This window comes from Hylobates moloch, unplaced genomic scaffold (genome assembly GCF_009828535.3).
Source record: "Hylobates moloch isolate HMO894 unplaced genomic scaffold, HMol_V3 SCAFFOLD_4, whole genome shotgun sequence".
In the NCBI taxonomy this organism is placed as follows: Eukaryota; Metazoa; Chordata; class Mammalia; order Primates; family Hylobatidae; genus Hylobates; species Hylobates moloch.
The window spans coordinates 168054871-168073889 of NW_026652279.1; the positions used below are offsets into that span (position 1 = coordinate 168054871).

The 19019-nt window shown below is 38.7% G+C and overlaps 1 protein-coding gene across 1 annotated transcript in view; it reads right to left on the bottom strand.

The window, feature by feature from the left end:
• Window positions 1-6953: 6953 nt before the first annotated feature.
• NALF1 (NALCN channel auxiliary factor 1) overlaps window positions 6954-19019 on the bottom strand; it is a 54357-nt gene continuing 42291 nt past the window's right edge. Inside the window, exons 3-4 of the mRNA XM_058438056.1 lie at window positions 10904-10949; window positions 6954-9172 (exon numbers count right to left, since the gene is read on the bottom strand). Of these exons, the coding sequence (XP_058294039.1) occupies window positions 8883-9172; window positions 10904-10949 (336 nt within the window). The 3' untranslated portion in view covers window positions 6954-8882. The remainder of the gene's footprint in view (window positions 9173-10903; window positions 10950-19019) is intronic.

Below are 19019 nucleotides of genomic sequence, written 5' to 3' on the forward strand. Positions count from 1 at the left end.
CATTTGCTGAGGAGAGCTTTACTTCCAACTATGTGGTCAATTTTGGAATAGGTGTGGTGTGGTGCTGAAAAAAATGTATATTCTGTTGATTTGGGGTGGAGAGTTCTGTAGATGTCTATTAGGTCTGCTTGGTGCAGAGCTGAGTTCAATTCCTGGGTATCCTTGTTAATTTTCTGTCTCGTTGATCTGTCTAATGTTGACAGTGGGGTGTTAAAAACTCCCATTATTATTGTGTGGGAGTCCACGTCTCTTTGTAGGTCACTCAGGACTTGCCTTATGAATCTGGGTGCTCCTGTATTGGGTGCATATATATTTAGGATAGTTAGCTCTTCTTGTTGAATTGATCCCTTTATCATTGTGTAATGGCCTTCTTTGTCTCTTTTGATCTTTGTTGTTTTAAAATCTATTTTATCAGAGACTAGGATTGCAACTCCTGCCTTTTTTTTGTTTTCCATTTGCTTGGTAGATCTTCCTCCATCCCTTTATTTTGAGTCTATGCGTGTCTCTGCACGTGAGATGGGTTTCCTGAATACAGCACACTGATGGGTCTTGACTCCTTATCCAATTTGCCAGTCTGTGTCTTTTAATTGGAGCATTTAGCCCGTTTACATTTAAAGTTAATATTGTTATGTGTGAATTTGATCCTGTCATTATGATGTTAGGTGGTTATTTTGCTCGTTAGTTGATGCAGTTTCTTCCTAGCCTCAATGGTCTTTACAATTTGGCATGTTTTTGCAGTGGCTGGTACCGGTTGTTTCTTTCCATGTTTAGTGCTTCTTTCAGGAGCTCTTTTAGGGCAGGCCTGGTGGTGACAAAATCTCTCAGCATTTGCTTGTCTGCAAAGTATTTTATTTCTACTTCACTTATGAAGCTTAGTTGGCTGGATATGAAATTCTGGATTGAAAATTCTTTTCTTTAAGAATGTTGAATATTGGCCCCCACTCTCTTCTGGCTTGTAGAGTTTCTGCTGAGAGATCAGCTGTTAGTCTGATGGGCTTCCCTTTGTGGGTAACCTGACCTTTCTCTCCGGCTGCCATTAACATTTTTTCCTTCATTTCAACTTTGGTGAATCTGACAATTATGTGTCTTGGGGTTGCTCTTCTCGAGGAGTATCTTTGTGGTGTTCTCTGTATTTCCTGAATCTGAATGTTGGCCTGCCTTGCTAGATTGGGGAAGTTCTCCTGGATGATATCTTGCAGAGTGTTTTCCAACTTGGTTCCATTCTCCCCGTCACTTTCAGGTACACCAATCAGACGTAGGTTTGGTCTTTTCACATAGTCCCATATTTCTTGGAGGCTTTGTTCATTTCTTTTTATTCTTTTTTCTCTAAACTTCCCTTCTCACTTCATTTCATTCATTTCATCTTCCATCACTGATACCCTTTCTTCCAGTTGATCACGTCGGCTACTGAGGCTTCTGTATTCTTCACGTAGTTCTTGAAACTTGGCTTTCAGCTCCATCAGCTCCTTTAAGCACTTCTCTGCATTGGTCATTTTAGTTATACATTCGTCTAATTTTTTTCAAAGTTTTTAACTTCTTTGCCATTGGTTTGAATTTCCTCCTGTAGCTCAGAGTAGTTTGATCGTCTGAAGCCTTCTTCTCTCAATTTGTCATTCTCCATCCAGCTTTTTTCCGTTGCCGGTGAGGAACTGCATTCCTTTGGAGGAGGAGAGGCGCTCTGCTTTTTAGAGTTTCCTGTTTTTCAGCTCTGTTTTCTCCCCATCTTTGTAGTTTTATCTACTTTTCGTCTTTGATGGTGGTGATGTATAGATTGGATTTTGGTGTGGGTGTCCTTTCTGTTTGTTAGTTTTCCTTCTAACAGACAGGACCCTCAGCTGCAGGTCTGTTGGAGTTTGCTAGAGGTCCACTCCAGACCCTGTTTGCCTGGGCATCAGCAGTGGTGGCTGCAGAACAGCGGATTTTCGTGAACCACAAATTCAGCTGTCTGATCGTTCCTCTGGAAGTTTTGTCTCAGAGGAGTACCCGGCCGAGTGAGGTGTCAGTCTGTCCCTACTGGGGGGTGACTCCCAGTTAGGCTGCTCGGGGGTCAGGGACCCACTTTAGGAGGCAGTCTGCCCGTTCTCAGATCCCCAGCTGCGTGCTGGGAGAACCACAACTCTCTTCAAAGCTGTCAGACAGGGACATTTAAGTCTGTAGAGGTTACTGCTGACTTTTTGTTTGTCTGTGCCCTGCCCCCAGAGGTGGAGCGTATAGAGGTAGGGAGGCCTCCTTGAGCTGTGGTGGGCTCCACCCAGTTCGAGCTTCCTGGCTGCTTTGTTTATCTAAGCAAGCCTTGGCAATGGCGGGCGCCCCTCCCCCAGCCTCACTGCCACTTTGCAGTTTGATCTCAGACTGCTGTGCTAGCAATCAGTGAGACTCCCTGGGCATAGGACCCTCTGAGCCAGGTGAGGGACACCATCTCCTGGTGTGCCGTTTTCCAAGCCCATTGGAAAAGCACAGTATTAAGGGTGCGAGTGACCCAATTTTCCAAGTGCCGTCTGTCACCCCTTTCTTTGACTAGGAAAGGGAACTCCCTGACCCCTTGCACTTCCTGAGTGAGACAGTACCTCACCCTGCTTCGGCTTGGCTCATGCACGGTGCGCTAAACCGACTGTCCTGCACCCACTGTTTGGCACTCTCTAGTGAGATGAACCCAGTACCTCAGATGGAAATGCAGAAATCACCCGTCTTCTGCATCGCTTATGCTGGGAGCTGTAGACCGGAGCTGTTCCTATTCGGCCATCTTCAAAATTACTATAGTGTTTTTTTAAGGAATTCAGAGGCATCAAACATTTATATATATTTTTTGGTCTATGAGTGCCTTAAAAACCACTTTGAAGTTGCATCATTATTTCTACTACCACTGTACATCAATTTACACTTGCTTGTAGAACCACCTCAATTTGTGTAGATGCCTTTAACTTTTGCTTGTCAGTAGTAGCCTTTTGGGAGAGGACATCGAAAATAGCCAATGCTGTTTATATTAAAAAGTCATCAGAGCTCACTTTAGTTCTGTAATATATGTTAACACTTTCCAACTGTATTGAAAATCTATTGATGGTCAGTCTGTTAGATTAAGGATGTGAGGTGTTGTTAAAAAATATGTAATGAAGAGATAAGCCAAAGAAATTCAGAAACTCTGAACAACTTCCAGGAGCAGTCCCTATGAGCAAGCCAATCCAGTTTCACTTTGTGAATGAATAGTCATGATAAGTAACTACTAGTGAGCACCTGTTGTGTCCAGGCACATTTATATTACTTATCTCTTTCAAGCCTCCAATGTTGCCACGAAGTATTCTTCTCGCATGAGGCGTCATGTACAAATACATCATTGACCTCCCTGTGTCACCTGGAGCCAAAGCTCATACCCAAACCATGGCTTTGCCCTAAGATCCTGTGCCTTTTCTCCACATTAAAAATAAAAATTAAAAATCTATATTTTATTAAAATATTCCCATAGACCCTCTTCTCCTTTACCTCCAAAATATTGAATAACACAGCAAAGTCATGGAACAAAATGTAACATGACAAACGAACTCTGAGACATTCGCTAGATCTTTCTGATCGTTTTGATTTTTTCATTTAAGATTGAATGATTTTACAAATATCTTGGAGTGTGGAGAAAATCCATTCAACTCTTCAAGTGTGTCTGAGACCTAGGGATCCTACCATGCCTCGGAGCCAGCTTGTGTGATTTGTAATCAGAAGATGCTTGAGTTCCATCATTTGCATTACCTACCTGTGTGGCCTGGGACAAAATAACCAGGTGATTTTCTTCTCAGTTTAATCTGAATGTCTTGTCTGCGGTAAACATAGCCCTGAAGTACAGTATCTCAAGAATAAAAACCATAGTTCATATTTTGTTTCATGCCTCAAGTTTTATTCCAAGGCTAAGAAGATTATCTATACATTTTCTCATTATTTGGAGAATTTCTAGAATTTGTAGCAGAGTTTGATAGTTCTTACAAATGTCATGAAGACATTGCTTGAAAACTATACTTAGTTTTTTTCCTTCCCCCCACTGAAAGTCTTTTTATTCATTGTCACCCAATACCTACCTGCTACATTAGGTTTTTTATAAACATTGTTAAAACTTGGAAGATGGAGATTCTGCCTGTTTCAAAATTGTGATTTCTTCATTAATGGAGATACTTTGAGAGTCTGTTTCCCATGTCAAAGTAGGTATGGTTTTTAAATGACCATGCTGCTCTAACTTTGACAAACAAGTAGGATCATTCATCATTATGGTATACATGTGCTGTTGTGGACTACATAATGTTTTGGTTGAAGTTTTATTTGCAAGTGATGTGTGTGTGTGTGTGTGTCTGTGTGTGTGTATGTGTATGTATATATCTCTTTATATCTCTCTAAAGATATACCATAGTATATAACCCTATCTCCTCATATATGCATATGCATACCTATGAAATTAAATACCTGGCTGGGTGCAGTGTCTCACGCCCGTAATCCCAGCACTTTGGGAGGCCTAATTGGCGGATCACCCGAAGGTCAGGAGTTCAAGACCAGTATGGCCAACGTGGTGACACTCCGTCTCTACTAAAAATACACAAATTAGCCAGGCATGGTGGCACAAGCCTGTAGTCCCAGCTACTCGAGAGGCTTGAGGTAGGAGAATCGCTTGAACCCAGGAAGCGGAGGTTGCAGTGAGCAGAGATCTTGCCACTGCATTCCAGCTTGAGCAACAGAGCAAGATGCCATCTCAAAAAACAAACAAACAGAAAAGAAATTAAATACCTGACTGCAGTTCTAAATAAAACAAAATGCAGCTTTCAGTTCTGTGTTGATTTAATGCTTTGAGTAGCAAGAACATTGTAAATTTCATTGTTACTGAGAAAGAATGTAAATCATGCTTCAGACTGATTAACGTTTTTGATGTTGTTCAGCTATCAAATGCCATATGCCAGTTCAGGTATTTGGCACATGGGTCTGGCATCCAATTGCTTATTTCATTTACTTTTTTTTCCCCCAGAAAAAATTATGTACTTATTCATTCATATAAAACTTCCTTTCCCCCTCATTCCCTGACTCTATCCCTCCCTTCTTCTCTCCCTCCCTCACTCCCCTCTTTCCTTCCTTCTTTCCTGTCATTCTTTTGTTTCTGCTATCTGCCTATTTTCTTTTGTTTTAATGACTACAGGTTCTAGTACCTAAGGTACCAATTTATTGGTAAGAAACCAAATTACTTTTTGTAATGATGCCATTTAAAAGAACAACTTTCACTTACTGTCTTGTGAGAGAGGGGAAAAAATGCTATCTTTTTAATGCAAGAAAAGTTCAATATAACGTATCACCAAATGTAAATGCAACAAAGAATGACACTGAACTCTATTTATGTTATTTGCCATTTAGCTTAGCAGTACCAATGTATTCCAGAAACTGAAATTTCTCTATTGCAGATAAAAAGAATAATAAACACAGGGAAATCTATGCCATACATTTATGAAAAAAATACGTTTTCTTGGTTTTCAACTTGCTTGCAGAAATAATTATTTTAATATTGTAATTCATTATCCAGTATACGGTAGACATCCTCTACAGGAAAAACTAAACAAGATGGTGATTACAAAGGAGCAGGGGCTGAACTTACTTGTTCAAAATGAACATGTGCACAACCTTAAGCATGCTCAAGTGAGTGCCAGGAAAACTACTACAAAGAATCAATGTAGTGAAATCTGCATCATCAGTGATTGCTTCTGAGCTTGGGAAAGGAGTCGTTGCCTGTTTGGATCCTCTGGCTGACCCCAGAAGAAGCTGCTTTGCTTCAACATGTCCAGTGTAAATATTGTGGGAAAGTGGTTACACACTTACAATAATAAATACTAGGCACTGAAATCATTCTCCTGTAATAAGAATAGATGAACATGACAAGAAAAAGATCCCGCCAGAATTAGAGACTATTCCAATGCTGGCTGACTTGATGGGGAGAAAGGGCTCATTCCCCTTCTCTCCTTGCCATTCCTTCCTCACCAAAATTATCACTTTATATTTACAATGAAGACTGCAGTGTTTCTCCCAACTTTCAAAGCTGTGTTTTGAGCGGGGGGTGGGGGTGTACCTCTTATGTAAAGCAATGGTGGTTTTAGTTTTCCACCTTTTGGTTGGCATTATCTCCAAACAAACGCTAAAACACGGGTAAGTGGAACCTTCTGATCCTCTTGTATTTGTAAAGAACTTGAGTCAGTTCAAAATATATTGAGAAAATGAAAACCTACATTTTAAGGAATACTGTTTTTCATCATTTTGCCATGAAGTGTTTAGGAAGAATAATCTATTGTCATACCAATAAAAGTGAGTGGAATTTGCACTTGCATTGTCATTTTCCTGCAAGAATGGAAACACCTATAGCACGGGGAGAAGCAGCATGAGGAACGCTGAAGAGATGGTGAGATGGCATGTGGAGTGGCCTTACCACAGCAGAGGGAGACAAAGGTCAGAACAGACTCCTTCCTAGCCATTCCCTTAGAGGTCATCTGAATAAAATCACCCTGTGAGCTCTTCCTCAGGAATCACTTGCAGCCTCAATTCCTCTGCTTCTCGTCCCCCCAGTGCCATTGAAATCTGTATTCCACCACTGGTTAGGGATACCAAAGTGCTCATTTCTACAAGTGTTTCACAGTCAACAATTCCATGCAATTAATGTGTCTCCCCCAAGCCATTCACTTCCTCAGCTTGTGTCCCCAGAAAAGCGCCATGTTTCTATACATTAAAATATGATGCCTATGTGTATGTGTCTGTCCACATGTGAATGTATTTGTATTTGCAGAAAAAAAATTTTTAAGAAGGAACAAAAACGGGAGAATTTTGCATTTTGGGTGTTTTTTTTTTTTTTTTTTTTTTTTTGTGCCCACCCTTTTTTGTTTTTTTTTTTCAAAAAAAAAAATTTTTAAAAAAAAAAAAAAAAGGGAAAATTTTTTTTTTTGGGTTTTTTTTTTTTTTTTTTTTTTTGTATTTGCGCAGACCATTTTAGGATTTTCAGTCTCAACAAAAACACTATTAAAACAAAGAATCTAGTAAAATATTGTGCATGTACTGCTAAACAATTCTAGCAATTTTATTAAGCAATACCTTTATTATTTTTGAATATTCTTAACAGACTGGAACGAAACATTTTTTTTCAAAACAAAATATGCATACTGTACGCATGTCGCAGGGTTAAGTATGATGCAGAGGTTAAAGTCTGTTTGAACAAAAACAAATGCCCGGGGAAATTTCATAGCTATAAAGTTAATAACTAAATTTTGTTCACTAAGAGGACCTTTTCTATGGATTTCCTTCATCTCTCAGTCACACTGCAAACTTATCTGAAGTGCACTTCCCAAGTGTAGTTAGAGAATAGGAAGGAATGTAAAATGTTTTTTTAATTATTTGTTTTGTTTGTTTGTTTTTTTTTAAAAACAGCCCTTATTAACTCTTCCTTCCACTGATTCTACTGTAAACTCATAAAAGCCTTTTATAGAAAGCAAATTCATATACACTCAGCAGGTGAAATGTTCCCACAAAGAAAATAAAATACAAACAGTGATCAGACCTCTTTTCTTCAACTACCTAGAGCATGTTAGAGTGATAAAGTTTTTGCACATTAATAAAAATGGCTGACCTATTTATTTTTTAAAAAAGAAGTTGTTCCTCTGTGATAATGCAGAATTGCATACACTGTATACCTGGAATAATTTTAAACCATATGTTAGGGAAATACTGGAATAAAATTGTATATATTCTGTATATTGCAGGTGTTTGAGCATTTCTAGTGTCTCTTCCACAACAATAAGGGAGGAAAAGAAGTCCAGATATGTGTCCGCAATCCCTTTGTTCCCTGTAATTACAATGGCCAAAATGTGCTCCTATATTACTGCAACAGAACAAAAATCACAATGAAAGCCCACCTTCATTGTCAAAGGAAAAACTTCCTCACTGCCTGCATCCTGATTCTAGATAGCTGCTCCTGTCCAACTGGACCAGCAAGAAAGGGCTGGGCCACTTGGGGATGGGAACTGGAGCAATACAGTTCATGATAGTGTTTTTTTTCCTTTTATTTTGTTTTCAACATAAGAATGTGTTAACTGTCTGATTCCACCTATTATGGAGAGCACTTGTTTGTTCAGCTAAAAAGGAACTCCTGCCAGGCCCCCTTGGCTCCGCTCTGTTTCAGGTTTGTGCAACAGGGGCTCAGAGGCCCACCAAGCGTGCACACCCATTCACTGTGGTTACACAGACAGAAGCAAGCGGATGTTGTTTGCTTAGGGGACGAGAAGAGGGCGAGGGAAAGGAAAGGCCGGGAAGGGTGTTGGTTCTGTGGGTAGAAGGGAGACTTAGGGATTTTTTTTATTTTTATTTTTTGTTGTTTTCTTTTTTTTGTCTTTTTTATTTTTTATTCTTTTTTTGTTGTTGTTTTTTTGCTATACCATGAGGTCATAGCAATCATTCCTCTAATAGAAACTGACAGGACATAAAGACAGAACTATCTGATGAACACACACAATGGCTAGAAATATATATAGAGAGAGAGACAGTGAAAAGACTTAGTTTACCTCTGAGAAACCATCCCCCAAAATAAATCCTGTATTAACAAGTGCAAAAAATAAACAAACCCAAACCAAAACGAAAGCAAATAAAACCTCCAAACATTAAAACACAGTGTATAAAATGGTGTGAGAAATTTAAAGTCACTTTCCAGCCTTTTAGTCAATAAAAAGCTGTGGTTGTGTCCTTGTTTGGATTCAGGCCCATCTGTTTAAATTTTACCCTAAAGGCCTTGCAATAAGTAATTCGAGGGTAAAAGCACCCAGTTTCTGTTACATGAGACAGCAGTTGCCATTTTTCACGGCGGGCCAGCTGCTGCTGTGGTGACACTCGTCCTTCTGTTACTCCTCATTGGTTGAGTTTTCTTCCAGCGTGTTGATGCCTCCAAAGCTCAGTCCGGCTGTATTCTGTGCTGCCGAAGCTGTGAGCACTGTGTGTAAGAGAATCAGTACAAGAACACACAGCTTGAGTCTGCTGTTGCACAGTCTTGTTGCTGATGACACTGTGAGCGATGTCCTGTGACAGGAGTCACTTTTCTCTACGGTCCCTTTGGATGGGTTATTTGATTTTTCTTCTCTCCTGACGTCACAGCATTCTGGTTCATCATTGGTTAGAAAGGTTTCATAAAGCCCTGCAGGAAGAAGGAAGTAGAGTGTCAGCAGGAAGGAAATACATTTGCGACATAGTAGAGTGAAGCTGTTGCTTTAACATTCTAACCAACAAAATCTTACAGGCAATTAGACATTTATTTAAATGAAAATCAAGCCAATACAATTGGATAAAGAGTCACCCATGGTCTCAAACCAGTATTGTTAGATTCCTCAAGTTGTTCTTTTATATTCCTGCCAGTCATACCATGAAAGTTCTGGGTTGTTGGGAATACAGAATAGAAGATTTCATTAAGTAAGTCAAAATCAGAACTTGAGGTTCTGGATCAACTTGGAGATCAAGTACATGCAATCATCCTTTCTTCTTTCAGAGGAATGTGACCAATTAACGCACTGCATAAAAGGACATTAGCTAGGTATGCTGAGTGAAATAAGCAACAGATCATAACGTCATAGCTCTAGGAACCATGTTATCATCATTTCCTCTCAGAAGCCTCATCAGGTCTTCTCTCTCCCTCTCTGGGAGAATAGGCAAAACCATCCATGTGTCCAATGGGTGATCGGTTCATTTTGATTTATTTTCTAAACATTTCTCTTATTTTTCTCCGTTTGCTTTCTATAGAAGTCTGCCTCAATTGAGGCTTCATTATCTCTTGCTTGGACCATCACAGAAGGAGTCTCTCTGTTGTTCATCTTCTCATTTGATCTGTCCTCCAGTTGTGCCTATCAGGAATTGTCTGTCTCTCTCTGCTTCTCTTGTTCTCTCTTCACTTTTTTTCCTCCTTGCTGAAACTCTTCCTTCCCTTTTTCTCTTCTTCCTCTGATAACACACATTGTTCTTATTTTAAAATTGACAAATGCATATTTTAAAACTTTGGAAGTGATGAAAAGAATAAAACAACTGTGTATCTACAATCTTTCCAATCCTTTACCTTGCTGTATTACATAGAATATTTTTATGCAAGCTGTATAAGTCATTGTGCATTTTTTTTCTACTTGACTGAACCACTTATCCATGGGCGTTACAGTGAACTTTCTACACAAATTTTGTCATATTAATGTCATGCTTGAAAAACTTAAAAATGGGGATCATAGTAGAGTTGCTGTAAGGATTACCTGAGATTTTTCATGTCACATGCTTGGTTCAGTGCCTAGCACATAGAAATAACAGGAAAATTTGGGCTACTGTGAATAACACTAGTTAATGGTATCTCACTGCTTCAACCTAAACAACAAAATCGAAAGATCTCTCCTCTCTCTCCAGGCTCACTGCTCAATGTTCCCGCAATCCTGAAGCATTGGCTCTTCCCAGAGCACCCTAGCCTGTATCACTAGCCAAGCTACTGTTTCTTCCTAAAATGTCCTCCACCAATTCCTCTACATACGTCTCATTTATCCTTCAAATGCGGTTCAAGTGAAACTCCCCGTATGAAGCTTGTACTCATACCCCTGGGCTATTAGCATTTTGCTTAACTCTTAATTATAGCAATTATTCTTATTTTTCTTTTAATCACAATTGCTCATTTTAATTTCAATTCTTACTTATCTGTCAATTTAAAAGCATAAACTATACATTCTCAGTTTTGCATTCCCAATACGTAGCAGAGTGCCTGGACAAAATACTTAATGAGCATTTATTGCATGAATAAACTCAGTATACCTATTTATTTAATTAAAAATAATCTCAAATAATATACACTTCAATCTTCAGTTTCTTTTAAAGAAATGAAAGGTATCCTTATAATGATGCTTACAATATTCATTTCTTCTTAGGCATTCAAAGGTAAACTTCACCTTCGCCTAGGTAGACTATAAAAAAAACTGAATTAATGAGGTCTTCAGCTCTGACATTTTTATTGTATGATATTTTCTTTTTTCATATAAGATATCTCACTGGTAGACTAATCATTTATTGAAATATACGTTTCCAATATTACATTCTATAACAAAAGGAGTTTACAATAAGATTATAAAAATAGAAATCTAGAAGTCCTTTAGATCAACATTTTAGAATGCTAATAATCAGAATATATTTAACAATGTTAGGTAAATAAGAAGCTCTTCCAAAGTTGCTCAGAAACTGGTTTGCTGATTTACAACTAAAGTCATCACAGAAAAAAAAAATGGAAGCAGTTCATTCAGGCCAATAAATGAACTCTTCTTTTTGTCTGGCACAATTAATATTCTTTCTTTTTTCTCTCCTGTCCATCTTTTTAACAAGTTTTTACTCAAATTTATGAATAACATGCATCTATATTAAGATAAAATAATTCCACAGAGTATTTTACAAAATAACAAAAAAATCCTCCACCTCCCACGTTTCAAATTCTTCTTTCTCAAAGGCAAATATTTGCATATCTTTCAGGTGCTTTGTATTTAGCTGCATTTCCGAGAATAACATGCTTTATGCTCTTCTTGATTTTTCATTTTTTTAGCATTATCTGTAGATTCCCCTCAGGAAATGTGGAGATAAAACATTTATTCTCTTCCTCCCTCCAGCAAATATGCTTCCCACCAAACCCTCACCCATTCCTCCATAAATAGTAACTTTGATACCTGCTGTTCCATTTACAGTATTAGGATGACATAAATGTAATTCTTAGTTCAACCATGTAGTAAGGTCCAATTTTCTATCCCTATACCACCTCGTTTTTTTTTCTACAGATGATACTTGTCTTGTTATTTTCCCTCTTCTAACTAATTCAACCCAAATGCATTGCCAGTTCTTTCAGTTGCATCAAGTGTTCTATCAGTTCTTTTCTGAAGAAATATCTCCTGCAGCCTCCCACCACCTGGACTGGTTGCTGTCATGCCTGATGAGTCTCTACCACTCTGTGTACTGCAGTGCTGGATCCCCTGTTCCCTGTGTCCTGTGCCTCATCCCCTTCTTTCTCCTTTTGAGGGTTTACAACCTCTAGTGTCTTCAGTTGGAAAAGCTCATGAGGGCGAATTTCCAAGATGCCATATGCCTTAAAATGTGTTTATTCTACATCATATTTAATTGATTGTTTGGCTGGGTATGGAATTCTAATTTAGAAATGATAATTCTTCAAATTTATTCAAGTACTGGTCCTATGTTTGGCTGTTGGACCTTCAGAACTTGTCCTTTAATTTTCTTACCTCTGCTGTTAATATTTCATATTACTTCATCCCTTAACTCTGCTTTCAGGAGAATTTGGTGAGTTTTCATTTGACATAATTTCACTGAATTTTGCTTTTTTCCCTAGGATTAAGTTCCAAGAGCTCCTTTGTGTTATCTGAATGTTGCTTTTTGAAGCAACTGTTCTTATTTTATAGTTACCATGTTTGTATTTTTCTCATTCTGAGATATTTGGGGTACCCTTATTTGTTGTGTTTCATTCCCTCCCTGAATAAATTCCCTCCATTTTCTCTGTGTTGCCACCTTTTGTGTTTGTTTGTCCCTTGTTCTTCTCATGGAAACACCATGCATTCCTAGTTGTCTGAACAAAATAAAAAGCACAGGAAGTCTGGGCACCTAAGGAGGGCTGTGGACTGTGAGCTGCACTGTGGGATGACATGCCTGAACTGTTAGGATGGAGAAACTTATTTTTGAGATGGAGTCTTGCCCTGTCACCAGACTGGAGCGCAGTGACGCACTCTCAGCTCACTGCAACTTCTGCCTCCTGGGTTCAAGTGATTCTCCTGCCTCAGCCTCCTGAATAGCTGGGACTACAGGCTCCCACCAACATGCCCAGCTAATTTTTTGTATTTTTAGTAGAGACAGGGTTTCACCATGTTGGCCAGGATGGTCTTGATCTCTTGACCTTGTGATCCACCTGCCTCGGCCTCCCAAAGTGCTGAGATTACAGGTATGAGCCACCGTGCCCGGCCAGCATGGAGAAACTTTTAAAATTCTGTCTTTAGGTTGATCAGACTCCACAGAAAAGTCTATCCAATATCCATCCAGGAAGCGGAAGGCCAGGGAGCAGGAGGGAGCAGCAGGATGGGGCTGGGGGAGTCTCAGCTTCAGGGTGGAGGTGTGCATTGAATCCTGGTGGTCAGAGTGGTCCCCTGCCCTGAACTCCTCCTACTGTTTCTCAGACCAACAACCTTTTCTATATCATCTCAAAAAGAAAAAGTTCCCTCCAGAAAGAAATATGCCCCCAGTCTCTGGATCAACTTGGAGTTGGGGAATGGGATTTAGGGACCTGACTGCCTTTTAAAACTGACTCCCACCCAGTCTTCCTTATTTTGCCCTTTCTTCCATTGTATCTCGTGTTGTCAGTCCCTGAGTCTGGATGGAAATCGGACTGACTCTGTTTCCTCTCTGCTGCTTCATACTACTTTTTCTAAGTTTCAGCAGATCTGTTAGCATGCATCGACTTTCTAATTTCTAAGAGGTTTTGATTATTGTCTCCTTACCTATTCTTTGATTCTTTTGGATTTATGCCATAAAACAATGTCTTTTTGGTTGGAACTGCCTAGAAAATTTTCCAGCTCTTTTTTCTACATCATTCTTCTGTGACTTGAATTCTGACAGATGCCTTTTTCTCTGTCAAATGCATTTCTGAATAAGCAAGGACATGCAGCCTTCTAAGGCCATTATTTCTTTGCCTTATATAGAGTCAGTGGGTCACATAAGCAGATCAATGACACCCTTGGGACGTGGGGGCACAGACTCCTCCAGCTGGGAGTGCTACCTACAGATGGTTTCACCCTGCATGCCTCCCGGACACTGCCCTTGATTGAAGTCAAAAGCCTTGACCTATTTCTCAGGCCCTGGGCAGCCTCCAAACGATGTAGATGCATCCCAAGTCTGGGCCCACTTGACTCAAGTCAAGGCATCTCTCAAGGGCCATCTCAGCTTCAGATTTTTTTCCCTCTACCAAATTTCTCCTTCTTCACCCCCTCATAGGTAGCATGCCTGTGAGTTCTCTGGCAAAAACCACCTGCACACACATAACCTGCTGGGACAAATTTCCTAGGAAAGACTACCCACAGAAATGACCTTTTCCTCAGCATTGAAGAAACTATAAAAACATATTTCCAAATAAAAATAATTTCTCAAACAAGAACCTCCTTGCTCAAACAAGTACAATTGCACAAATTAGCATTAGGAAAAAACAAAAGCAAATTTTCCGGGTAGTGAAATGTTATTCTGATATATTTTGCTTATAAGCTGTTCTATTTGAAATCTCTAGTGAATCATTACCTGCTGTTTGACATTACAGTACCAACCTCACGGAGTGTTTTTATGAGAATCAAATAATACACATGGGCCAGGCGCCATGGCTCACGCCTGTAATCTGAGCACTTTGGGAGGTTGAGGTGGGCAGATCACAAGGTCAGGAGATCGAGACCCTCCTGACTAACATGGTGAAACCCCATCTCTACTAAAAATACAAAAAATTAGCCGGGCGTGGTGGTGGGCGCCTGTAGTCCCAGCTGCTTGGGAGGCCGAGGCAAGAGAATGGCATGAACCCGGGAGGCGGAGCTTGCGGTGAGCCAGGATAGCGCCACTGCACTCCAGCCTGGGCGACAGAGCGAGACTCCGTCTCAAAAAAAAATAATAATAATAATAATACACATAAATTGTTTAGACCAGTGCATGGCAGGTAAGAAAATCTCACATAATATTAATTACTCATGTTGTAAGTAGAGATAAATAGTAAAATCAGAATTTATTATCAGGAGAATTCCTACCTAGAGGAATCAGACAAGAGAAAGAAGGGCATTCAATTTGACTTATTGGAAAAGAATCAAATTATTCTTTGTTGCAGATGATATGATTTTGTTTGTTTTTATTTTTCTTATATTAACTATCATCCAGCCCCAAATGTCATAATTTTATATATGGGAAAAACTAAAAACTCCACCGAAAAACGTTAGAACTAATAAACAAATTCAGTAAAGTTACAGGATGCAAAATCAACATACAAAAATCGGTAACATTTCTATACATCAACAGTGAAAAATCTGAAAAAGAAATCAAAGTAATCCCATTTACAATAGCTACAAATAAAAGAAAATACCTATGAATTAACCAAAAAGGTGAAAGATCTCTACAGTAAAAACTATGCGACATTGATGAAAGAAATTAAAGAGGACACAAAAAAATGGAAAGATATTCCATGTTCATGGATTGGAGAATCAGTATTGTTAAAATGTCCATACTACCCAAAGCAAGCTACAGATTCAATGCAATCCCTATAAAAAAAATTAGGTTGGTGCAAAAGTAATTGCAGTAATACCAATAATGTTCTTCACAGAAATAGAACAAATAATTCTAAAATTTATATGGAACCACAAAAGGCCCAGAATAGCCAAAGTTATCCTTAGCAAAAAGAACAAAACTAGAAGAATAACATTATCTGACTTCAAATTGTACTGCAGAGGTACAGTAACCACAACAGCACGATATTGACATAAAAACAGACACATAGACCAATGGAACAGAATAGAGAACCCAGAAACAAATCCACACACCTGCAGTGAAGTCATTTTCGACAAAGGTGGCAAGTATATATGATGGGGGAAAGGACAGTCTCTTCAATAAATGGTGCCAGGAAAACTAGATACCCATATGCAGAAGAATGAAACTAGACTCCTATTTCTTGCCATATACGAAAATCAAATTAAAGTGTTTTAAAGACTTAAGGGGCCAGATGTTGTGGCTCACACCTGTAACCCTAGCACTTTGGGAGTCCAAGGCAGATGGATCACTTGAGGCCAGGAGTGCGAGACCACCCTGGCCAACATGGTGAAACCTCATCTCTACTAAAAATGCAAAAATTAGCTGGGCGTGGTGGCACGAACCTGTAATCCCAGCTACTGGGGAGGCTGAGGCAGGAGAATCACTTGAACCCAGGAGGCAGAAGTTGCAGTGAGTCGAGATTGTGCCACTGCACTCCAGCGTGGGTGACAGAGCAAGACTGTCTCAAAAGATGACTTAAAGACTTCAATCTAATAACTTAAACTATGAAATTACTAAAAGAAAATACTAGGGAAAGTCTCCAGGATGTTGCTCTCGGCAAAAATTTCTCGAGTAACACCCTACAAGCACAGGCAACCAAAGCAAAAATGGACAAATGGGATCGCACCAAGTTAAAACGTTTCTGCATAGCAAAGAAAATAAACAACAAAATGAAGAGACAGCCTGCAGAATGGAAGAACACATTTGAAAAATACTCATTTGGAAAGGGCTTAATAAGCAGAATATATAAGGGGCTGAAACAATTCCACAGGAAAAAAATCTAATAATTCAATTTAAAAATTGGCAAGAGATCTGAATAGACATTTCTCAAAAGGAGACATACAAATGGCAAACAGGTGTATAAAAAAGTGCTCAACACAATTGATCATCAGAGAAATGCAAATGAAAGCTACAATGAAATATCATCTCACCACAGTTAAAATGGCTTTTATCCAAAAGACAGGCAATAACAAATGCTGGTGAGGTTGTGGGGAAAAGGGAACACTGCTCGTGGGAATGAAAAGTAGTACAGTCACTATGGAGAAAAGTATGGAGGTTCCTCAGAAAACTAAAAATAGGCCGGGCGCGGTGGCTCACGCATGTAATCCCAGTACTTTGGCAGGCTGAGGCGGGCGGATCACGAGGTCACAAGATCGAGACCATCCTGGTTTACACGGTGAAACCCCGTCTCTACTAAAAATACAAAGAAAAATTAGCCGGGTGTGGTGGCGGGCACCTGTAGTCCCAGCTACTCGGGTGTGAACTTGGAGGCGGACGCCATGACCAAATCACCCATGCTCTCACCTGGTGACAGGCGAGACTCACTCAAAAAAAAACTAAAAATAGAGCTACCGTATGATCCATCAATCCTAGTGCTAGTTATATGCCCACAGAAAGGAGATCAGGATACGGAAGAGATATCTGCACTCCTACGTTTATTGTGGCACTATTCGCAATAGCCAAGATTTGGAAGCAACCTAAGCGTCCATTGACAGATGAATGGGTGGAGAAAATGTTGTACATATACACAATGGAGTACTATTCAGCCATAAAAAAGAATGAGATCCTGGTCATTTACAACAACATAGATGGAACTAGAGGTCATTATGTTAAATGAAATAAGCCAGGCACAGAAAGACAAACTTTGTATGTTCTTGCCTATTTGTGAGAGCTAAAAAATTAAAACCATTGAACTCATGGAGATAGAAAATAGAATAATGGTTACTATAGGCTGGGAAGGGTAGTGGGGGGTTGGTAGTGGGGATGGCTAATGAGTGCAAAAATATAGTTAGAATGAATAAGATCTAGTATTTGTTAATGCAACAGGGTAACTACAGTCAACAATGATGTATTGTACAGTTTAACTAGAAGAGTATAATTGGATTATTTGTAACATAAAGAATAAATGCTTGAGGGGGTGGGTACCCCATTTACCCTAATGTGTTTATTACACATCGTATGCCTGTATCAAGATATCTCAATAATGTTATACCTATTATGTACCCACAAAAGTTAAAAATGTTTTGAAAATTAAAAAAATAACACAGCAGAAAAGTATTTTCTGAGTTCTGGAGGCTGGAAGTCTGAGATCCAGGTGTGGGCAGGGCTATGCTCCCTCTGGGGCTCAAGGGGGGATTCTTCCTGGGTCCTTCTCAGTCACTGGTGGCTGCCACCCATTCCTGGAACTTCTTGGCTGGCAGGCATCACTCCAGCTGCTGCTTCTGTGCCCACGTGGCCTTCCCTGCGTGTCTCGGTGTCTTTGCTGTTCTTATAACACACCAGCATATTGGATCCCAGGCCCACCAGTCTAGTATGGCCTCATTTTAACTTAATGAATTACATGTACAAAGACTCTATTTTCAAATAAGCTCATATTTTGAGGATACCCCATTTAGCCTGATGAGATTATTATGCATTATATGCCTGTATCAAAATATGTACCCCATAAATATATACACCTACTATGTATCCACAAAACTTTAAAAATAAAATATAGAAAAGAATTTATTATTAGGAGGGGCTTTAAAGAACATCTATTTTAAATCTTTTTTTGTTTTCCAATTAGTCAAAGCCACTTACCAAAAAGTCCTTATTTTTCACAGCTCAAAACAATTATTCAAGTATAGGCATTACAAACACTATCTAAGCACAAGAAAGTCAATAAAGTTCCTTTATGCTAAGGAAATCTTAAGGAATCTAAGGGATAAATATTTTCCTTATATCTAAGGAATAAATATTTTCTAAGGAAATCCTTAGAATAAAACATGGCATTATTTAAGTACGATCTTTATCTCAGTAATTTACATTTTGACATAGAGTCCAAGAATATATGAGACAAAATTTTCAAATGTTTAAATTAGTAATGCACTTTAAAATTAAAAAATTCTGATTGCTAAAGCTTAGAAAACAGTAACATAGTCTTTTTCATCTGAAAAAAGAAACTACTGCAATTTGTTTTCTCAATCTTTTTTATTAATGTGAACATGCATATATATATACACACACTACATGCATATAATTTGTGAATCTCATATATAAAAATATATTTAATTTGAAATTGTAGCTACTTTGCTGTTCTTTGACTTTCCAGTATTTATTTTACATCTGGCGTGTATATTATCAAGTGAGATTATATAAAAATATATACAGTTATAGTTTTAGAAAGAGCAATTTTTAAGTATTTTAACCGTCTAGGATAGTTTATATGGCGTGAAATTTGTAAAGCATTGTGGATAATGTTTCCTAAAGGTAATTTTCAAACTTTTTCAATTTCTTTCATGTTTATTAATCTGTCATGGTTACTTTGCATCAATTTTGATAGTTCATATTCTCTAAAAATAGCTTGTTTATAGGATTAGATTATTATAGAGTTGTGTATAATATTGTCTCATTTTAAAACCCTTAATTTGTCTAGATTCTCTTTCTCATTGTTACCA